The sequence below is a fragment of the Mustela nivalis genome, assembly GCF_964662115.1.
Source record: "Mustela nivalis genome assembly, chromosome: 6".
In the NCBI taxonomy this organism is placed as follows: domain Eukaryota; kingdom Metazoa; phylum Chordata; class Mammalia; order Carnivora; family Mustelidae; genus Mustela; species Mustela nivalis.
In genome coordinates, this window is record NC_139025.1 from 128,631,517 (window position 1) to 128,653,521 (window position 22,005).

The following is a 22,005-nucleotide window of genomic DNA, read 5'->3' on the forward strand; positions in this document are numbered from 1 at the left end:
GCCATTTCCCTAGGTTCCCAGGCAAGACCACTTTGAGGGGAGGTTGGGACCTAATTGCATACGTGATGTCAAAATCCCAGTTGCTTCTCAGAAACAGTTTCCACAAGTAGGCTCAGAGCCAGGCAAAATCAAAGCTTTCAGCATGGCAGATACACCAAGCCCAGAACTAGAACACCCAACTCTGTCTATGGTTTTTCAGAATTTAGGGTGAAGCTAGGAGGGGTTGAACATTGTAGGGATTCTCTTAGAACTCCCTGCGTGGTATTTATCAGATTTCCTAAGGCAAGTACAGAAGCAGTGTGTTATTTGCTTTAAGATAAAAATCAACTCAAGGCCATTAAATTGTTATTGTGTCTGATAAATTTGGGTCATGTGTGACGTGAGGTCTGTCTGTATCCTTAACCCTAATGTTACTTAGAATTAGCATGTGTGCTTAATGCTACCCATTTTTTGTTAAATATAATGTTGCCAGAAGTAATAGATGCCATGGGACATAAATCTAAAACAACATACATTACTCAGTCAAGTATTCCTGAACTTAATCTAAAAATAGCTTAAACAGTAGTTTATGTAAACCTCAAACATCAAGACTCCCAGCCCAATGCTAGTTCATCTAGCTGTAAATTTATGAGGCACTTCGTTAGCATTTGAACATTTTAAACCAGATCAAGCATGACCTGTGTTAGACACAGGCTCCAGAAATCCAAGAATCCCACTTTTGGCTGATCTTGCTGACTGGAACATTCCTTGGGGAAGTCCTCCTCTGGGGCCAGCATCCTGAAACGCTCACATAACGTACTGTGCAGGCCCACAACTATGGATGGTATAGCCAGCTTTTCTGAACAACTGTTTTAAACAGAACTCTGTCTCCTGAGAGACAAGGCCCTCTGGCCAGCAGAGTCTGGTGGTGCGAGCAAAGGAGCCTCTTTCATTTTACAACCAACTTGACCACCAGAGAAAACTTAGAAGTGGTCACAAAGGAAACATTCCTCCATCTGTGGTGAGGCCACTCTGCCAGGGCTTGGATCTCCCCCAACTGTGGTTTCCCAAACGGCATCCTTGTTGTTTGAAAAAACCCATCTGGTGGCCGCTCTGGAGCTCCCAGCCTGGGATGATGGGAACCGGCTTCTAAAAGCGCAAAGCCAGATGAACAACTGACTCACACGTTGGTTCTCTGTAGAACTGGGTTCTCCGAGGTTGATGACAAAGCCCTTTTACCTGGTCCACTGCTGTGCTTACACCTTGTCACCGAAGGTGGGATGGAGCCACGTTTTCATGAGACATTTTATTTCTGTCTCCTCTACACACTGAGCAGAGTTCACTGAAATCCCTCAACATTTTCACAAGATCCATTTGAAAGCTCTCTCACTAGTTTTATGCAAAGATCTCAAATCAAACCCTAAATCAAATGCAAGATGGCTTTTAACATTCTCTGTTATAAATGCACTTGAAAAACCAACTAGTTCCTTCAAATGTTAACACGAAACAAAGAGATGATAGATAGACAGATGATAGGTAGGTATAGACAGATAACGAGCAGGAAAAAAAATTAAAAACTGAGTCGTGGCATTGAAAAAGAGGATTCATTCAGCTAAGTAACTACTGGAAATATATCTAAATTATTTCTCTTGGTTAGACTTCTGGGGCAATCTATCGTTTCTTCATTTTGCTTTAACTGGATACCTACCTGGTCTCTTGGCAGCAGGGCAGGACTGTCTAAGCAGAGAAGACTCGCATCATTCCATTGAATGAGCTGCCACTGCATGACTTAGCACCCCTGTAATGGATAATGGATTTTCCAATGTTGTGTTGCTTTCCCCCATATTAAATAGATAATTCATCCAAGAAATATGCATGGAATGCCTGCTCTGTGCCAGTCACTGGTGGAGAAACTGGGTTAGAATGCTGCCCTGAGAGAATCTGGGGAGTTGGAAGAGCCTTTGGGAAACGCAGAGGGAGGGCATTGTTGAGGGTAGGGTCTAGTAGAGCAGTCCGGACCATGGCACAATGTGGCCATCCACACGAAGGTGACGCCACCGGTGTGCTTTCTTCTGAAAGGATAGTAGTTAGTCATTTGACCAACTGACCAAAAAAATTGGTCCAAGTGGGGAAATGTAAAGAAATTATACTTAGGTGCCTTCTATATTTTGTTTTAGCTTAAGCCATGGAAATGTTAAATTTTTTCACCAATTTCACGGTGCGGGTGAAAGCTTTTTCTTTAGGGCATGTGTCTGCTAACTGGACTTAACATATCACCTTCTTCACACAAGCTGCAACTGTAACGAATTGAGTTCAAATCCAAGGGTGGTGTTTTTTTTTTCTTTTTTCTTTTCTAGATGGAGTAGAACATAAAAGACCCTTATGAAGCGGGCCAGCGCAGATTTTTATATTTTTCCGCCCTTATCTTTTACACTTGTCTTGCCCACCCCCAGTTGGGCAGTGGGCTATTTTTAGCTACTCACGAAGTTAGTTTTCCTGAAAACAACAGCTTTTGTTTTCTTGTTTCATTGATTAGCACAACATGTGACCACCTGTGTTAACTGACACAGGTGTTAGTGACATAATTAGGTTTGAGAAGCCCAGGTTAAGTGTACTCTTGACTCATAGGAGCAGAAATGCATAGGTGAGCAGAGAGTGCCCAGCTAGCCTGGAGACCTAGGAGCACGAGGGCCTGCCGGTATATTTCAAGAAGGATGTGTAAAGTTTTGACTAATCCAACTCTATGTGATGGCGGTGAAGGTTGTGTCTTGTAGGCAAGCGTATGGAGGGATCTAGAGGGCATGTAGAGTAAAAACAGGTGGGTCTCTGTTGAGAAATACCAGAATTAAGTAGCCAACACGGGGAATTGATGGAAAATGGTCAGAGACATGTGATGGAAACTGGGAAAAGTGGCTCTGGAGAAGCCTTTAGAACTTCTTTTTGGAGTTATCTCTGTGTCTTCTCCTTGCCCAGGCTCACAGTGATCAGATGTCAAGGATGGCATATCATGCATCATTCTTTGTTCTATTTCTAGTCCATTAGCTGGCACTTGGGAAACTTCTCTTATATATTTTTGAATGAAGGTAGGTGCATGTCGTCTCCGTTGAGCTTGTTGACAAAGGATGCGCATCCTTGAGCACAGTGAGTCTCTGCCCTGGAAATCACAGATTGACAAAGTCTGGGCCCTCTGATCTCCTATGTTCTGTGTCCCAGGTTATCCCAGTGACAGCAGATGTGCAAACTAAGACCATCATTCAGCCTATAGTGTGTGGAGGGCCACATACATCTAGATAGGCATCCTGGTGTCTGTTAGGTACCCTGGGGCAGGGAAGGTTGACAGGTATGATCTTTGTAGGCCCAGGTATAATGATGTGATATTAAAGATAGAAAAGCCACATTATTCACTGATTTAAAGATTTGCACCCATGATATTATGTAAGCCAAAGTCTGGATGAGTGTCAAAAAGCAAGTGTAATCATCAGAAACTTAGAGTTTAAGAACTATGATACCACAGTGAATGTAATTTGTTCATTTTTTCATGCATTTAGCAAATGCTATGGTGTTCTGTGTGCTTCATTGGTCTTCATTCATGAAGTAAGGAAATCATCCTCCTGTTTCTATATGAACTTGTGGTTGTCTGTCTTCTCTGTTGAGGATAGCCAAGTACCGAGTATCAGCCTGTGTCACTCTTGGTCTCTCAGGTTTGACTTAAGTTAGCCTAGTATGTGAAAACCTATAGTCTAAGTGTCCCTCTCTCCTTTTCCTTTCCCTCGGGCAGCTTGGGGATGAACCATGATGATGACCACTCGTCCTGTGCTGGTAGATCCCACATCATGTCAGGGGAGTGGGTAAAAGGCCGGAACCCCAGCGACCTCTCTTGGTCCTCATGCAGTCGCGATGACCTTGAAAACTTCCTCAAGTAAGTCTTTGAATCATTCTATACAGTCGCTACATTTGAAAGTACTTCCAGAAGACACAACAGTTGGAGTCTTAGCAAGTATGGGAAGGAGAAATGAGTCTCTTAGAACTGTGAACTGGTAAAGAGGCAGTCAGTACAGAACCTCCCCTATTGGACCAGGTCTTCCTCCCAAGTGTGTGTCCAGTATGATGCAGGGCATTCAGCTGCTATTCATAAATGTTTTGTTGCTTGATTGAATGTCAACATGGTGACTGTGACTTGAAAAGAACCCCATCGTGTTTCTCTGCAGTATTTTTGACCCTGGATGGACACCGTCTTAGCAGTGTCCCTGGGCTGCTCTGCAAAAGGACATTTCCTTAATGTTCAGGCTGCTTCGCTTGATAGGGAACGCATTTGCTGAGGAGCGAGGTCCGCTCATCTCCCTCCCATGTGGGCATGGGCTCTGTCTATCTCACTGTCACTTTCTTTCCAGAATATATCTGCACCATTCCACTCGCAGATTTTCATGGAAGAGCTGGCCGTCTGATTTCAGACCTTTGTCAAACAAGGTTGTAGCTCCTCGACCATAAGCATCCCTTAGTGTCAAGACCTCAGGGACAAACTTACAGATTAGATGGACAGACCCTAATCACTTCCTTACTTAGCTGGAGTTATCTGTCCTCTCCATGGAGACAAAAGAACTCAGGGAATCTTACCTGCCTATGAAGATTTGTAGTTCAGTAACACATTAAAGCACCCAGTGAATTCAGGATTGGGCAGTTAAGATATCACTCTGCCTTCTCTCCTCATCCTGAGTCTTCTTTTGTGACATTTCCTGCAGTTAGGGAAATTAAGCGGTACCCAATTCTTAAAAATGGACTTGTTAGTTTTAATATGATTTGTTTCCTCCTGAGGACTTGTTATCATAGAACCTTAATGAAATATTGTAAGCCACTTGACATTGTTTCATTTTTCCCAGAAGGGTCAGTGAACCAGGCTGGGGCATTTTCATTTGCTCATACACACGTGGCTGGTTCCACTGCCTTTGTTCAAGTGTTGTGTATATCAGAGCCCAGGAGAGGTGGACCAGTGTCAGCCTGTGTGTATTCATGTGCAGTTCTGCCCCTTAGGAATCTTGGTGAGAGGCTGGCTTTCCTTTCCACGACCATCTGCCTTGCTTTGGGAATTGAGAAATCAAAGCATTCAAGTATTTAACCTCCTAATGGAGCCACAGCCCCCCAGTCCAGTTTCTCAGAGTTGCTCTCAACATCTGTGAACACTCCCACCGTGGTTGCCGTCCTGATGTCTTTTGCAGGCCGTGCCACCAGCCAGCTTTCGGGGATGGGATACCTGGACCCATCCACTGTCTCGGCCTGCCACAGCCCCTCCAAGAGAATCTGCAGAGTTGGAAATAAGCACTTGGTTTTTATTTGAAATGGAACAAAATGACCCTAACTTCTCTCTTTTTTTCTTCATTCCTAGTAATTTTGCTCAGAGACGTATTCTAAGAAAATACCCTAGGAATCTATTTCAAAAGCATTCTCATCCGAGAATGCTCAAACTTGAGAAAGGTACATTAGCCTCGTGGGTGTGCTTCTCAGGCCCTTTCCTAGTTGCTAAACTCCCATTGCCTTTGCCGTAAATATCTGCATTGGGCCAGGTTGAAAAAAAGAGCAAAAAGAACCAAAAAGCACCATCCATGTGCCGGGGCTTGGGGCATCCTGCCATCGGTAGTTTGGAGATGCAGCCTTCTCACCTGCTCTTGGCTGGCAAATCAGAACAGAAACCTGGGCAGGCCACTTGTCATTCAGCTTGCCTCTTGGCTATTCCAGGTCAAAAGTCAGCACATGTCTGCTGGTCACCGACCCCAGGAGCCGGCATGCCATCCGTCTCCCTCACAAGCTGCCAGGGATGCACTACAGCGCCAACGAGCAGTGCCAGATCCTGTTTGGCACCAATGCCACCTTCTGCCGAAACATGGAGGTAAGCAACCGCAGGAGGGCTGGCTCAGGAGAGAGCGCCTGCCTTCTCTTGGAGGACACTGCTCTCCTACACCACTTGTGTGCACGCGCACACACACACACGCACCCCTGCATATGCACGCACACATTCACTGATCCATGCATGCACGTATGGAACACCTTTGCAGTCATTTGCACGGGAGCACCCCATCCTTCTCGGAAGTGAGGTGGTGTCACCTGATCTCAAACCCCAGACAGCTATGGGAGGCAGCTGAGAACCACGAAGCTCTGGGATGTGTCGGGTTGGGAACATTTCACTAAATAATATTGGTTATTTAATAGTGGTACCAGTGACCCTGTCAAGATGTTAGCATTTACTGAGCCATGCCTCACCACAGGCTCCCCGGGCTGCTCTCCCCAGTGTACAGGGGGTAACACCAAGGCTTAGAGTTGAAGCGGTCGTTCTGAATGGCTTGGTTCATAGGCAGGAGAGCAAGGGTTGGTCTCAGTCTGTTTGCCTGCAGAGTGCATGCTTTCTCACCGCGCTACAGATGGCAGGCCATGCCTTGGCCCTTCTGGGGGTGGAGGTACCAAAATGGACATGTGGGTACCTGGGGCGGTGCCATGTCTGTGCCATGGCCCAGGGGGAGGCCAGAGCAGCTGGTGTGCTAGCCGGCCATTGGCAGTTGGCTCAAATAGAGGGCCAGGGCCTGTGCTGTTCTGGAGCAGAAGGCCAGAAGCAGGAGAACTAGCCCAGGTGGGGTCATGTAGGACTCGGGAGCCAGTGGCAGCTGGCCCACGGGGGCCGTCCTAGAGCTGGAGCTCAGGTTAGCATCGAGTCCCGGGGCAGGAGCCTGGAGGGTGGGGCAGGTTCCCAGAACAAGAGCCGAGGGCAAGACTAACTCCAGGACAGACACACCAGGGATTGTGCCTCCAGATTGAGACCCCGGGGCCACAGCCAGGCAGAACAAGTCCCTCTGGGCTCCGGGAAGTGGGATGTTGCCTCTCGAGGGCTTCCTGGCTCTGGGGGTGTTGGTTCAGGAAATCAGGGCAGAGTCCTCAGGTGGAGAACAACCTGCCATTGTTTGGGGTGCAGAAAGGGGCAGAGCCTCCTCAGCACTTCCCATTAGCTGTTTCCCTGAAGGGCATTTGTTCACTGTCGTGAATCCTTCTCTCCCATCCCCCTGCAGAGGTGCCAGCAAGGGGCCCTTCCAGAGCCATCTCCCACTGTGCACCCCAGTGCCTTGTACCTTACACCTCGTTGGGGAGATGCAATGAGCCTCAGGATTTACTCATCCCCGGCAGTCTGCCACTGGTGTGTCTGGTGCTCACCACTGGCCTTGACCATGAAGATGCTTCTTCATATACCATGTGCTAGCCAGGAGGCACCATTTGCCTGTCCCAGCCTTCATTGCTTTAAAGTACCTGACGACACAGAATCATCAGAAAGGCCAGCTTTCAGAGGGTCCTTTGATGGTGTGGTGTCTGCACAAAGCCCATGTGGCTAGAACCCCAGTAGAGGACCCTGAACATTCAGGAAGAGTAAAGATGCCCTGGACAGCGGGGATGGAGAAGAGGGAAGTGCCCAGCCGAGTCACAGGACACAGAGCAGCCACTCGGCCCAACCTCAGGGTTGGTGGGATATTGCAGGCCAGGCTCTGCTGGCCCATATGGGGGCAGGATGGATGGGGGAGGCAGTGGGGCTGGAGGTGAGGTGGGGATGGCAAGCCAGGCAGAGACCCCTTCCTGCCTGAGAGCTGCTGCCATTTTTTGCCTTTTAGGAGCCAAATGATTGCATACCAGTTGGGCCAGGAGGGATAGGAGGAGGGAGGTACCTATACTGGGGACTCATGAGTTCCCAGGCAGAGAGAGTGCATAGATAGGGTGAACTTTCCACGCACTGAAACCCTGAGGACAACTGTCAAGGCAGAGACTTTGTACCCCATTTAACAGATGACTAAGAGGGGTTAGGTAATAGGCCAAGGTCAATCAGCCAGGAAGGTGGGAGTGGGCTTCAGACTGAGCCTGGGTGTGTCTATTACTGAGGAAGGAAAGACTATGTACAGTCATTTAAAGACAGACCCCAACAGGGAGGAAGGTGACCTGGTATTTCATTTTTCTTTGCTAGCTTCATTTTGTTTGAAGAAGACACTGAAATGTTGTTAAGTAATAATCGGCTTAGCTATGTTACTTTTTTTTTCCTCCCTAGAAGCTCAACATACAAATATATAAAGTGAGATCCTTTCATTGTGTAAGTTATAGGGAAACCAAACATTTATTTCCACAGCTCACCAGGAACCACAAAATACATTTTCCCACCTGCCTTTCCTTTGAGAGCTCACCAGTCCTAAAATAAAATGGACATTTGTCTCCCCAGTACCTAGCAGGAGCAAAAGAGCACGTGTTAGCACAGCTGTCTAGCTGGCCAGCAGCCTCAGGGAGCTGGTGGAAATTTTCCTGCTAGCAAGACAAGGGTGCTCCCTTCAGTGTGAATCTTACAGTCAGATTGCAGCAACTCACACAGTCAGATGGTGGTAATGCCATGCTGAAGCACAGGAGATAAGGATGGAGAAGAGAGCAGGAGCCAGCTGGGAACCAAGAGCTTGGGGAGGGCTACTCTAGGCCTGGAATACACCATACGATTCAAAGCCAAACTAAGGCAGTACCCCACTACAGGGTTCTTTTTTTCTTTTTCTTTCTTTTTTTTTAAAAAGATTAATTAATTAATTAATTAGAGGGAGAGAGGGGATGGGTAGTGGAAGGGGCAGAAAGAGAGGGAGAAATATTCTACTCTGAGCACAGAGGCCAATGCGGGGGGGGGGGGGGCTTGATTCTAGGACCCTGAGATCATGACTTGAGCTGAAATCAAGAGTCAGATGTTTAATCGACTGAGCCACCCAGGTGTCCCCCAACTAAGGGATTCTAAGACTTGCTTTGTCATAAATATACTCATGTGGTACCTTTGTGAATCTGTGTTTCAATGGGTGTTCAGTATAACAGAAGGGTGTACCTATGTTATATTGTTCCTTTCTCATCCCCTGTAACACTGACTTTTGGTGCTAGTATGAGCCCTTTCCCCTCTTCATCCTGTCCTCACTTCCTTCTGCATCTTCTTTCCACTACTCCGTTCCAGTTGAATTGCCTACCTGTTCTTTCTTGAACTTGCAGGGACACGCTCTGCTTCATGCTGGCATTTCATCTGTCAGGATACTCTCCTCCCACTTGTCCCAATGACTAAGTGCCTCATCTTTTTTGAGTTTTGGGGTTTTGTTTTTTCAGCTTTCTCAAGGAGGCCTACCCTGACCATGCAATTTAAAATTTTAATCTGGTAAGGGATGCCTCAGTGGCTCAGCTGGTTAAGCATCTGATACTCGATTTTGGCGTGGGTCTTGATACCAGGGTCATGAGTTTGAGCCCTGCATCAGGCACAATGCTCAGCAGGGAGTCTTCTTGAGATTCTCTCTCTCTCCTCTCCTTCTGCTTCTTCCCCTAACTCACAGACACGCAATAAATGAGTAAATAAATAAAATCCTTAAAAATGTTAATCTGGTAACCCTCTCCCACCCACTCTTAGAGCACCCAAGTCTCCTGATTCCCTAAGGGAAAGCCCTACTTTCATAAACTTACCATTTTTTAACATGCTATATAATTCACTTGCTTGTCATAACTATTGATAATCTCCCTCTAGATGATAAACCCTTCAAGGGCAGGAATCTTTGCTTTTACTCACCATTGTTTTCCAAGTACTTTGTTTCAGTGCTGGCACATAGTAAATGCTCGTGAGTAATTGTTGATCTGGGATCCATCCATAACCCTAACAGCAAATTTAAGTTTTCATGTGACTTTACTCAACTACTGATGACCCTATGGATAAGCCTGTGTTGAAGAAGAAAGTCTTAGAGACGTCCCTGTATAATTATAATGTGCTGACTCTCTCTAAACCTGAGTTAACTATCTGTTTCAGCAACATACATGTAAGACTTTGTCAAATGTCTTGCAGGGATCCAAAAAGATCTTTCCTGTGGCTTCCTTCTAGGGCAAGAAACTGTTCAAAGCAGCAGAGTAGATCTGGTAGTGAGTGACTGGTTGCTAGTGACCATCACTTTGTGTCTCTTATTTGTGCATTAGTGCCCTCATTGGTAAAATCCAAGGCTCCTGGTGAGTTAATACACATAAGGTACCGAGAACTGAGTCTGTCACAATGTCAGCACCCAAGTACTTGAGCTGATATGTGTGTTATTATTACCCTGCTAGGTAGTACTTATTCCCATCCATGGAACACAGAACTAAATCTGTCTGTGTACATCTGTAGGCTCAGCATTTCTCTGTATTGAACTTCTCACTGGCATGAAAAATAAAGCATTATGTAACACCTGTAGTCTTCTGGCAGCCAGAGATATCCAGAACCAATCAGAAAGGTCTTTTGATCCCGTGCCAGAATGAACTTTATAACCATTATTATTCTTTAATGACTTTGAGGATTGAATTGGATCTCATGTAATCAAATGATTATGGTCCCAATGTTGCTTTTAGTTTCTTATTCTGACTTCTGCCTTTGGCCAAGATGAAGTAACAGGAACCAGATTTACTGTCCCACCTGAAGCAACTAAGAAATCAGATGAACTATATGAGCTATATGAAATAGTGATTTTTTTCCATTACATTGGACATCCAGCAAGAAAGAATTGTCATTCATGAGAGATGTGGAGCACATAAGATGAGCCCTCTGATTATCCAGACCTATACTGCCTGGACAGTCTCGAGGCTATGGCATGGGGAGGGAGAACTGAGAAGAAGCAAACCTTCCTGAGTTGAAGAAATGGAGCTAGGAGCACAGAGAGGCCAAGGAAGTTAGAGTTAACAGAGAGAGGTTCCATAGAAGACCTTTATAAAGAAAAAAACCTCAGAAATGTGCACAAGATCTCCATGAGTCTTCAGCTTAGTACTCAGCAATGTATGTGTGAGAAGATGACCCAAGACCATCTGGAAACATTAGAGGGAAGAACCTCCAGAGCTCATGTAAAATGCACAGAAGGGTGTTGCATCAGTAGCGTGGCAAAATTAACCCTGTCCTAAATGCTGATCTAGTGCCACCTAATAAAATTTAGAAGCAAAATCTGAAAGGATCACACTGGTTTTCAGGTGACTTAAGCAGGCCCTAGAACAAAGCTAAAAAATACTTGTAGAAATACAAAATCATCTACCACTCAATGAAATAAAATTCACAATATCCAGCATCAAATAAAAAATTACCAGGTCTTCAAAGAGCTGAAAATTACATCCATGAAGAGGAGAAAAATTGATCAATCAAAACTGACCAAGAAAGACACAGAAGATAGAATTAACAAACAGTAATTGTAACCATAATCCAGATTCAAGAAGATAGCAGAAAGATGGAACATGTTAAGTAGAGATATGGAAGATATATAACAGATCCCATGGAAACTCTAGAAATGAAAACTCCACTGTCTGAAATGAAAGAGACCCTGTTGCTGGGAAATGAGAGATTGCAGAAGAAATCCTCAGTGAACTTGAAAATGAAGTGATTAAAAAAAGGTAAGACATAGAAGACCGTAAAAAATAATAAAAAAAAAAAAAAAGAAAGAAAAAAAGAAATAGAAGACTGCATGAGTGAGTTGTGGGTCTTCAGGTTGAGATACACACACACACAAACACACACGATACAGGTGGAGATACACACAGACACACAAACACACACACACACACATGATACCCCCAGGCGGAAATGAGACAGCAAGGACAGAAATACTTGAAATAATGGCTAAAAAAAATTTCAATCTTGGTGAAAATAAGCCCACAGATCCGAGAAACTCAGTGACCCCCAAGCAAAAGAGACATGAAGAAATCTAGACCAACGATCCTCATGATCCAGTTGCTTAAAAGTAATGATAAAGAGAAAACCTTAAAAAGGCCAGAGGAGAAAAGTTATGAACACATAAACAAAGGTTAAAAAAAAAACAAACATATTTTTTATTCAATGCAGGTGGGAAAATGGTAGAACAGCATCTTTAAAGTCCTGAGAGGAAAAAAAGAAAAAAAGCTGTCACCTTAGAAATCAATACCCAGCAAAAATCTCTTTGACAAATTAAGGTGAAATGGAGTTTTTCTGTTACGAAAAAGCTTAAGATAAATCATAGCTGGCCAACCCATGCTTTATTTATATTAAATCTTTCAGGCAGGGGCGCCTGAGTGGCTCAATGGGCTAAGCCTCTGCCTTTGGCTCAGGTCATGATCTCAGGGTCCTGGGATTGAGTCAGGCAGAAAGAAAATGATTGTAGATAGAAATCTAGATGTACACAAAGAAATGAAGAACCCTGGAAGTAGGGGCTACATGGGTGAATATATGATATACTTAAGTATATTCAACTGTCTTTAAAAGATCCTTGACCATTTAAACAATTATCTTACAGAAAAAATAAGAGTACAATCATGGTCAATGTCCATGTCCTAATCCCAGAACCTGTGAGCTTTACCTTGTAGGACAAGAGGGACTTCTCAGGTTTTATTCAGTTAAGGGTCTTGAGATGGGGAGATTTCCTGGATTCCCTGGATGGGCCTGATGTAATCAGAAGGGTCCTGAGTGAGGGTGAAGCAAGAGATCAGAATAGGTAGCAGAAGGGAAAGGTGGGAGTCATACAAGGAGGTGGCCATCGGCCAAGGAGAGCAAGGCAGCTTCTAGGAGGTGGAAAGTTCAGGGAGATAGATTGTCCCCTCAAAGCCTCCAGAGAGGCTGGGAAAACCTTGATTTAAGCCCATTCATTGCAGCTGATTCTGGATTTCCAACCTCCAGAACTGTATGATGAGAAATTGGTGTTCTCTTCAATCATGAGGTTTATGGTGATTTTTTTAGAGAGACAGTAAGAAACAGTAATAGATTTGCCATGGGAAACCAGTGCAGTAATGTAGAGTTTATGACATTCTTAAGAGTAAAGTGCATGATATTCACACAAAGGCCAGGGCAGGAGAGAGGTTCATATACTACTGTAAGGTTTTATACTACGTATGAGGTGGAATGATTGCACAGAAAGATGGACTGTGATAAGTTAAAGATGTATAGTATCACCTGTCAGTCAACCAATAAACAACACAGCAAAGTTACAGCTCATAAGCCAACAAAGAAAAAATGTGAACATGTATTGCTTATCCCTGTGGCCCCTCAAGCATATTAGAAATAGGTTACATAAAGTGGATTCTAAGTGTATGTTTCACAATAGTCATTTATACTCCATTTTGCTAAAATAATGGTGCAGTTGACGTTAGGGCCCATGACGTATTCCGTTTAGATGTAGGTCTCCTGGTTGCCCTGTGCTCATCCCACTTCTCCAGCTGTCCATTTCTTCACAAGAATCATGCCCATGATATCATGACATGTCAAGTGCCTCTGGTTATTTCAGAGATGAACTATGATGCAGAATTCTTAGCAAGATCCTCCAAATCACGTGAGGCCCCCTTTAATAGGAAAAAAAGGTACTACTTTCTGGATGGTGTGAAAAAGAAAGAAAAATACTCAGCCAGGAATTATAGGGCAATGAACATCACAAAGCCATTACAGCTCTGAGAATCTGGAGGAACCTCTTCTTTTACAAACCACACTCATGCAACTGTTAAGTTGGGAACACTGTCCCTGTTCTCAGGTCCAGGATCTCCCAAAACTTGTTGATGGCAAGCCCCTCAGTGGATATTTCTGTGCAGAGCAGTAGGGGGTAGGTTGGAAAAATACCTAAACTATCCATGAGGAAAGTGTGTGTGTGTGTGTGTGTGTGTGTGTGTTAGAAATTTCTAGAACTTTAAGCCTATCACACACACAAAAATAATGAAACATAACCAAGGTTTGACACCGCCAAGGGAAGAAAACCACAAAACACACCAGTGCTGAGGAGTTGAACATTTTCTTTTTCATTTTCTGGAATAGAGACCCATAAAAATAAGAAGAAAAGAAACTAGAGAGATTATATTTTCAGAAAAATACTAACCACCATGACTACCAGCGGGGAAAGTTTTCATTTTGCTTCTGCCTTTTATGAGGAACCAAAGCTGATCCCGGCAGAAGGTGGATGCCTATCATCTCAGAGGGTTATGTTTCTCATGGACACAACTTTATTGTACAGAAGCAGGGGTTCTGAACCAGGGGCTGCCAGATAGATTTCAGAGGTTTTGTGAACAAGGATGATGGAGGTTTACATCTTTATCTTTTTCCAATCTGTAACTGAAATGAGTACAGCTGACCCTTAAACAGCACGGGTGTGCTCTGTAGGAATCCACTTATATGTGGGACTTTTTAAAATAAATACAGTATAGTACGATGAATGTATTTTCTCTTTTTTAAAAGATTTTATTTATTTGAGAGCGAGCAAGCAAGCAAGCATGAGCCGGGAGGAAGAGGCAGAGGGAGAGGGAGAAGCAGGTTCCCTGCGAAGCAGGGAGCCAATGCAGGGCTCCAGCCCAGGACCCTGGGATCATGACCTCAGCCAGAGGCAGACACTTAACTAAGTGACCCACCCAGGCACTCCTGAATGTATTTTTCTCTTATGGTTTTCTTAACATTGACTTGTACTTAAACTAGATTTATTGTAAGAATACAGGATATAATAGAGGCGCCTGGGTGGCTCAGTGGGTTAAAGCCTCTACTTTCAGCTCAGGTCATGATCCCAGGGTACTGGGATCGAGCCCCACGTCAGGCTCTCTGCTCAGCAGGGAGCCTGCTTCCCCCCTCTCTCTCTGCCTGCCTCTCTGCCTCCTTGTGATCTCTGTCTGTCAAATGAATAAAATCTTAAAAAAAATAAAGAATACACTATATAATATAGGTAACATACAATACATGTGCTGATCAACTGTTTATGTTATTGGTAAGGCCTCCAATCAGCAGAAGACTATTAATAGTCAGGTTTGGGGGGAGTCAGAAGTGACATGTGGACTTTCAGTGGTGTCAGGGGTCAGCATCCCTATGCCGGTGTTGTTCAAGGCTCAACTGTAGTTTCCTTCAACCATGGATGTTGGCAGTAAGCCACAACAGTCTTAGCAGCACCCATGATTGCCTCGGGATTAGGACTCCCAGATAGTTTCATACTGCATGATGGTGTAGCTGCTATCTCAGGTTACCATTTACACTCACCACTACTTTAAAATTACAATGGTTAGGGTCGCCTGAGTGGCTTAGTTGATTAAGCATCTGAGTCTTGATTTCTGCTCAGGTCATGATGTCAGTGTCGTGAGATCAAGCCCTGTCTCAGGCTCCCTACTCATCAAAGAGTCTGCTTGTCCCACTCCCTGTTTTCCTCCCCCTGCTTACTCTCTTGTCTCTGTCTCTCTCAAATAAGTAATCTTTAAAATGACAGTGGTTATTAGACCCAGGGCCAGATCTTCTCAGGTAACGTGTTGACAAAGAAACACATGGGTCACTGAACTATTTATTTTTGTATTTTGGATTATACTTCAGTTGTTTCCTTTGCAATCTTATGAATTCGGTAATTATGCATTGACAAATATTATTCTGCAAAGGTGTTTATAGGTTCCCCAGGTGACTCTTAGCAAAAGGCTGAGTGCTAGGCCATGGCAGGCCACCATCTGTCTCCAGCAGGAAGTGCTGGCTTGCCATGAGCTATTCCTCTTCTTTAGTTGGAATTTAAATATAGAAGTTCCTTCTGACTGCAACTTTGTGTAGTTTTGGGTTTTTTTTTTTTTAAGATCAATCAAAATTACAAGCCATTTCTGCATTCAGAGGCATTGGGTAAATAACTTGGGGAAAAACAGCTGCTTTGGGAGCAGCCTAGCTTCAAATATTAACCAGACTTCTTGCCTTCTTAAAGACTTGCATACTAGAGAGTCCAGAGAAATTAAAATGCGGTCCATTTTCATGTCTAGGGCTCTGGAGATCCCCACACCATCACCAGTACATCCATGTCTGTCTGCAAAATACTGGTATTGTAAGGCTCAGAGCTGTCTATGGAAATATGAACTACCAAAAAAAAAAAAAAATTGGCATCGATAGCTGGCATTTCTTGCAGCAATTATTGGCAAATATAGCTGTCTCCTCTTTTAGCCAATGGTAATGTGATGTTTTTAATTCAATAAAGCATTTCAAGAAAGTCTAAACATAAAAGTTATAAACATTGGATGGTAAATATTTATTACAAAGGGGAAATGAACTTTACACAATTAGCCCGGTCCATCTTCTTTATGATTACAAGTTCCTCCTGTCTCTGTCGGAAAGTCACTAGAAAGCCAAGGCACTATTTAACAAGACTTTATAGCTGTTGGGGCTCAGATATCCTGCTGGGTGGAGCAGAGGGTGAGAGAGCCCAAGGTAGATAGCTGAAAGGCAGAGTGTCACATGGCTCCTGGAGACAGAAGGAAGAGATGCAGAGTTAGGACAACCTTATGACAATGAGCACAGTCTCTTAAAGCCCCCAGCTCTTTCCTGCATGAAAGATACTTATCTGCCCCCCCCCATCACCCTGGTTCCTGGAGATTCTGATTTGGAAGGTGCTATGTAATGACTACTCACCTTTAGCCCAACAATCTTCTTGGCAACATATTCCATCATTGCCCTGAAGCCCGTATATGACAGCCCCACCTGGAGAGGAAGGTAGTGCTGGGAAGGGATGAACACCAGCCTTTTAACTGACTTGAGCAAGGGTGAGCCTACACATCATGACATTTGCAATGAACAGGCATGTGCAATCATGCTATTTTTTTTTTTTTTTTTTTTTTTAAGCATTGAGCGCAGAAGCTGTAGGCCACTTGTTTCAGGAAGACAAGAGTGTCTAGAATGGTAATTGGGATTTAAGGGTCTTATGTCTTCTTTCTCTCTATTGTTTGCTCTCCCCCTCTAATTCTCTTGGCCTTTCTGCACAGCATGGGGCTGCTGCTCCTATCACACAGTGCTTAAGAAGGTCGCCTCCCAAATCAGGCACCCAGGGTCATTTCCTGCCTCTGCCTCTTGAGCAAGTTACACAGTCTCTTTTGCCTCAGTTTTCCAGTCTACAAAATGGGGTGGGGGAGCTCTACTTACATACCGTATAAGGGTATGACATGTGCTGTGCACTCAGGAAGGGGTAGTACTACCACTGTTTTCTGTCCTGAAGCCAGTGGCAGAGGGGACACTATTTAGCTGACAGTCTTGTTGGTTGGTCCTTCTTTTCTGCATCTTTCCTTGTGCTTTCTTTCTTTCCGTCATTCTTCCTGCTGCCTTAGGAACACCAGGCATTGTTCTCCAGCATCCAGTCTCTCTCTCTCTTGTCACAACCTCACCCCCCCCCGCCCCACCCGCCACCTCAAGTTGCAGGGATGGAAAGGCTCTTTGCGAACTTTCCCAGATCTCATAGAGATTCTACAGGCGTCTTAATGACTAGAGGTCCCGGTGGGGTCCAGGAAGCTCAGAGTGTCAAACTTCCACCTGGAACTACAGGTGCTTTTCTCTCATGTTGGTCACTTCTACACCTGATGGGTCATTAGAAGCTTCTCCAGAGAAAGTCGGAAGTTTGAACGCCCTCCTCCAGATTGTCAGTCTCTGAGTCTCTAGAAAACAGCTTTCCTGGGGAAATCTCACACTCAGCCAGGCTTGGGAACTGCCTATCTAAATGAGACCTGCCACTTTAATGCTGAGTACCTGGCCAGAGTGGGCGGCTGGCCTGAGCCAGAGCCTCGCCCTGCCCCTCTCAGACAGACGGGGCCACGCGGTAGGACATTGGGTTGGGTGCCAGGTTGAAAGCTGTCCTGCCTGCCTCAGTCTCAGCCTCCTGCCCAGCATCTGTAGCCTTTCTCAAAACTGTTGGGCTTTGGCAGCAGAAGGCCCCAATTTTCCAGAAGTGTTTGGAAGTTTACAGTAGACTGCCTCCTCAGAGAGCTCTCCAGACTTTGCAAGTTGTGTGGTTATCTGCCACTTCTTGTCTCCCGTCCCCCTACCCCTTGCCAGCAGAGTGCCTGGATGCCCCCACCCTGCCTTCACCCTGTGACATCCCCTCTCTCCCTCAAGGTGGCCCCAGCCAGGTAACTGTCTCTGCGACCCACGGGACATGGAAGGAGTGACCAACCTCAGGGCTCAGGGAGCCTTCCAGAAATGGGGCTGGCATACCAGCCTGGGGGAAGGCTTCAAACTGCAGTAGTACTTGTGGAAATTTTGGATTAGTAACTTTTTCATCCAGCTCTTATTTTATCTCCCTTTTGGCTGGTGTTATCAGCAACACATTTCTGAGGGTTTTTACATAACCATTGCCTTCGGTATGGCTGTGAGACAGAGCTGTTCTCCAAACACTCAGTGGGTGCCCAGTGAGGAAGAGTATCAAAACAACCTCCCTGGCACTTAAAATGGACACTAGACACTGCCAGTGGCAGAAAAATTGTAAAGCTTTGAATGCAGGAACAGTGCTGTCTCCTGAGGAACTCAGACCTTGCCTGTGTTTTCACAGTACGCCATGGGAGGAAAGCTTGGCACTGGCGTGCTTGTCCTGCAGCCGCTGGAGGCTCTCGGCTGCGAAATGCAGTTGATACGACTTTTGCCAAACCTTAAATGTAGCCAGGGAGTCAACAGATGCTAGAACCAGACAGCTGTTTCATTTTCCTTGTTCTTCGTCCCAGACCAGTAGCTTTCCACTGCTGTTTGGTTTGGTTTGGTTTGGTTTGGTTTTGGGAATTTTTTGTTTGTTTTTGGTGGTGGTGATGGTGGTGGTTGTTATTATATTTTTTTTTCTCTCCCATCTGACCTTATTTCACTTTTTTCCCCCTATAAAACTTGATACTTTCACCATTTAACACAAAGTTAAAATCCAGGGCAGGATAAAATTTTACCTGTACATGACAAACACGATCCTCCTTTATTCCTCTTAGACAGGAGCAGGTCTCGAGCTGATTGCCCTATTTTCTTCTGTTTGTTGGAGCAGGAGCTGGGGAAGCCTGTGCATTCCCACCCCTGATGTGACTTGAGTGACTGTACATTTCATTTGAGCCAAGATTATGTAGCCCAGCGATGCTTGCAAACAGAACATTATGGGCTCAGGGCCCCAAACATTCCATTCTACTGCAAATAGGAGACAGTGATGTGAAGAGCCCATGTACCTGGTTGATGGAGAGGGTGCAAGATTGTAGGGGGACAAAGCAGAGGAGGACCCATCAGGAGGCAGTATTAAAACCAGTGGATAAGAGGATATGTTCTAGGGCCCTCCCAGCTCCACAGCTTGGGTAGGTCACTGCAAGGTGTGACAAGTGATTGTTTCTGTCTCCTAAGTGGTATGAGTGATAATGAGATAATTCTGATAAAGTACTTAGCCTGAACTCAGTAAACCCTTAGAGTATGTTAGCTCTTCCCTTATGCTGTCAGAGCAGTGCATGGCCTTCTCATGAATGTATTTGTTCATTCGTTGATTAATTCATTTGCTCATTCAGCGAGGCTTGTCTGGGTGGGTACTGTGTGCTTCCACATGTATTGTACTGGAATTAATATCCTGGTTTTGATAATGGTTTTAGGATTCTGTAAGGTGCTGACACAGAGGGAAGCTGGTAGCAGTGTGGGGGTGGAAAGTACATACTTTCTGTACTGTTTTTGTACCTCTTCTTTAAGTCTTAAGCTATCTCACAATAAAAAGCGAAATAGCACAATCAGTAGTTAAAAAAAAGAAAAAGAAAAAGGATGGGGCAACTCCATTTACATAGGGATTGAACAACTCTAAAATGTTAAGAGAAAAAAGCAAGATACACAATAGCATGGCAGGATACTAATATTTGTATTAGCCTCCAGCTAATGAGAGGAGGAGGCAGTGAAACACAGCCAGTGCATGTCCCCTCCCCAGGAGTTCAGGATGGAGGGGAGCCAGAGAGGTAGCAGGTGAGACACATGGGACAGTCACTCAGAAGAACCATTTGGAGGTGGAGTGTTTTTAGAACCCTAATGGGTTCTTCCTGGTGAGAATGGAGAAAAGAAGGAAAGACTTTACAGAAGATGGGGCTCCTGGATTTGGCCTTGAAGAATACAGAGAATGATTTCCTGTCGCTCTCTTCAGATTATTTATTTCATTTCTGGTTCTTTCCCTGCAATGAGCTCCAAGGGCAGGCACAGGTCATGCTCGCTCTCTACCTTAGTTCTCCAATGTGGCATGATACAGCTTGCAGCGAAGTGGGCTCTCCCAGCAGAAACAGCAACCCGTGCTGGGGCCCGGGGGCACAGAGGAGCTGTGGAATGTGGGTAGTCAGGTGCACGTAGGACAGGGGTGCATGGAGATGGCAGGGAGAGGACCGGGGGCAGAACCTAAGTGAGGAGCAGGGATGTGTCACAGGGATTTTAAGTGAGTCCTGCAGACAGCGATGGGTGTTGAGGTTAAGTTGAGATCTGTGTTTCCAAAGAGATTTTGCAGATACATTGATCATGAAGAAAACTGCAATCAAGAAGACCTGATTGCATTTGTCCAGATGAGAAAGGAAGAGGACTTGAATGAGGCAGTGGCACTGAGGCTGTAAAGAAAGAATTCACTCCAGAAAAGCCACATTGCCATTTTCACCTTTATCTGATTGATACTTTGTAAATAAGCATTGTGGGCATGAAGTCATCGTAGCAGAGACCACCTACACCACAGATGCTTGGTTATCAGTGTGACTTTTCAGAATCAAGTCTGTTTTCCAAATAAGCAATGTATGCGCAAGGTGTGAAATTCAAAACATTTGTAGATTTCCTTTTTCATACAAATATGAGCATCCTATTGTGCTATTGTGTATCTTGCTTTTTTTCTCTTAAGGATGTTTTAGAGTTGTTCAATCCCTGTGTAAGTAGAGTTGCCCCATCCATTTTCTTTTTCTTTTTTAACTACAAACTATGTTATTTAGCTTTTTGTTGTGAGGTAGCTTTATATTTAAAGAAGAGGAACAAAAATAGTACAGTAAGTGTATACCTTTCCCCCCAGCTTCCTTCTGTGTCCGCATCTTACAGTACACTAAAACCATTATCAAAACTGGGTTATAATCCCAGTACAATTCTGTTCACTGAAGTGCATGCAGATGTCACCAGTTTTCCTGCCAATGCCCCTTTTCTGTACTGGAATCCTGTTCTGCATTTAGTTAGTCCTGTCTCCTTGGTCTCTCCAGTCTGTGGTGGTTCCTTGGTCTTTGTCTTTCATGACCTTGTCACTTGAGCGGTACCGGTCAGTTATTTTGCAATCTGGGTTTACCTGCTGTTTTCTCATGATTATATTGAGGTTCTGCATGATTGTAACATCTTGTAACACGTAACATCTTGTTATAGTGGTACCCCCTTATCCGCATTACCCATGGTCAACTGTGGTCTGAAGCAGCTAGCTGATCCTCCTTCTGACCTGTGGTCAGGTCAGTCGTAGCCTGTCCCCAGGTCAAAATACCTGGGTCATGATGTGATGCTTCATCAAATCATGTAGGCTTTTTATCATCTCACGTCATCATAAGGGTGAATACAATAAGACTCATCGACCACATTCATAACACTTTTATTATATATTGTCATAATTGTTCTGTTTTATAATGGTTCTTAATCTCTTACTGTGCCTAATTTATGAATTAAACTCTGTCATGGGTATATACATATAGGAAATATCAGTGTCTGTAGGGTTCAGTACTATCCATGGTTTCAGGCATCCCCTGGAACTCTTGGAACACACCCCCTGTGGAGACATGGGGAATGTTGTCCTGGTGATGTTAACCTTGGCCACCTGGGTAAGGTATCTTGAAGGACTCTCCACTGTAACTTTTTAAAATTTAAATTAAATTTAATTAGCATATAGTATATTATTAGTTTGAGGGGTAGAATTTAGTGATTCACCATTGACATAACACCCAGCGCTCATTCCATCAAGTACCCTCCTTAATGCCCATCACCCAGTTACCCTAGCCTCCCCTCTTACCCACCCCGTCCAGCAACCCTCAGTTTGTTTCCTATAGATAAGAGTCTCTTATCTTCACTGTAACTTATTGTTTTTCTTTTTGTCATTACTGCTGAGTTTATCCATAGCAGAGTGTCCTGACTGGCACTACTGAAGTCATTCTTTGCTGCAGCTGTCTTATACACTATGGGATATTTAATAACATTAGCCTCTACCCACTACAAGTCAGGCATCCCCTAGATGTGACAACCAAAACAATGTCTTCACACATTGTCAAATTCCGTGTAGGGGGGCAAAATCACCCCAAATT

General features: G+C 44.6%; 1 protein-coding gene across 8 annotated transcripts in view; it reads left to right on the forward strand.

Annotated features, from left to right (window-relative positions):
• ADAMTS17 (ADAM metallopeptidase with thrombospondin type 1 motif 17) overlaps positions 1-22,005 on the forward strand; it is a 327,093-nt gene that overhangs the window by 162,096 nt on the left and 142,992 nt on the right. For all 8 annotated transcript variants that reach the window (XM_082736460.1, XM_082736461.1, XM_082736454.1 and 5 more), the window contains exons 9-10: positions 3,758-3,898; positions 5,710-5,860. In XM_082736460.1, coding sequence (XP_082592586.1) covers positions 3,758-3,898; positions 5,710-5,860 — 292 coding nt within the window. The remainder of the gene's footprint in view (positions 1-3,757; positions 3,899-5,709; positions 5,861-22,005) is intronic.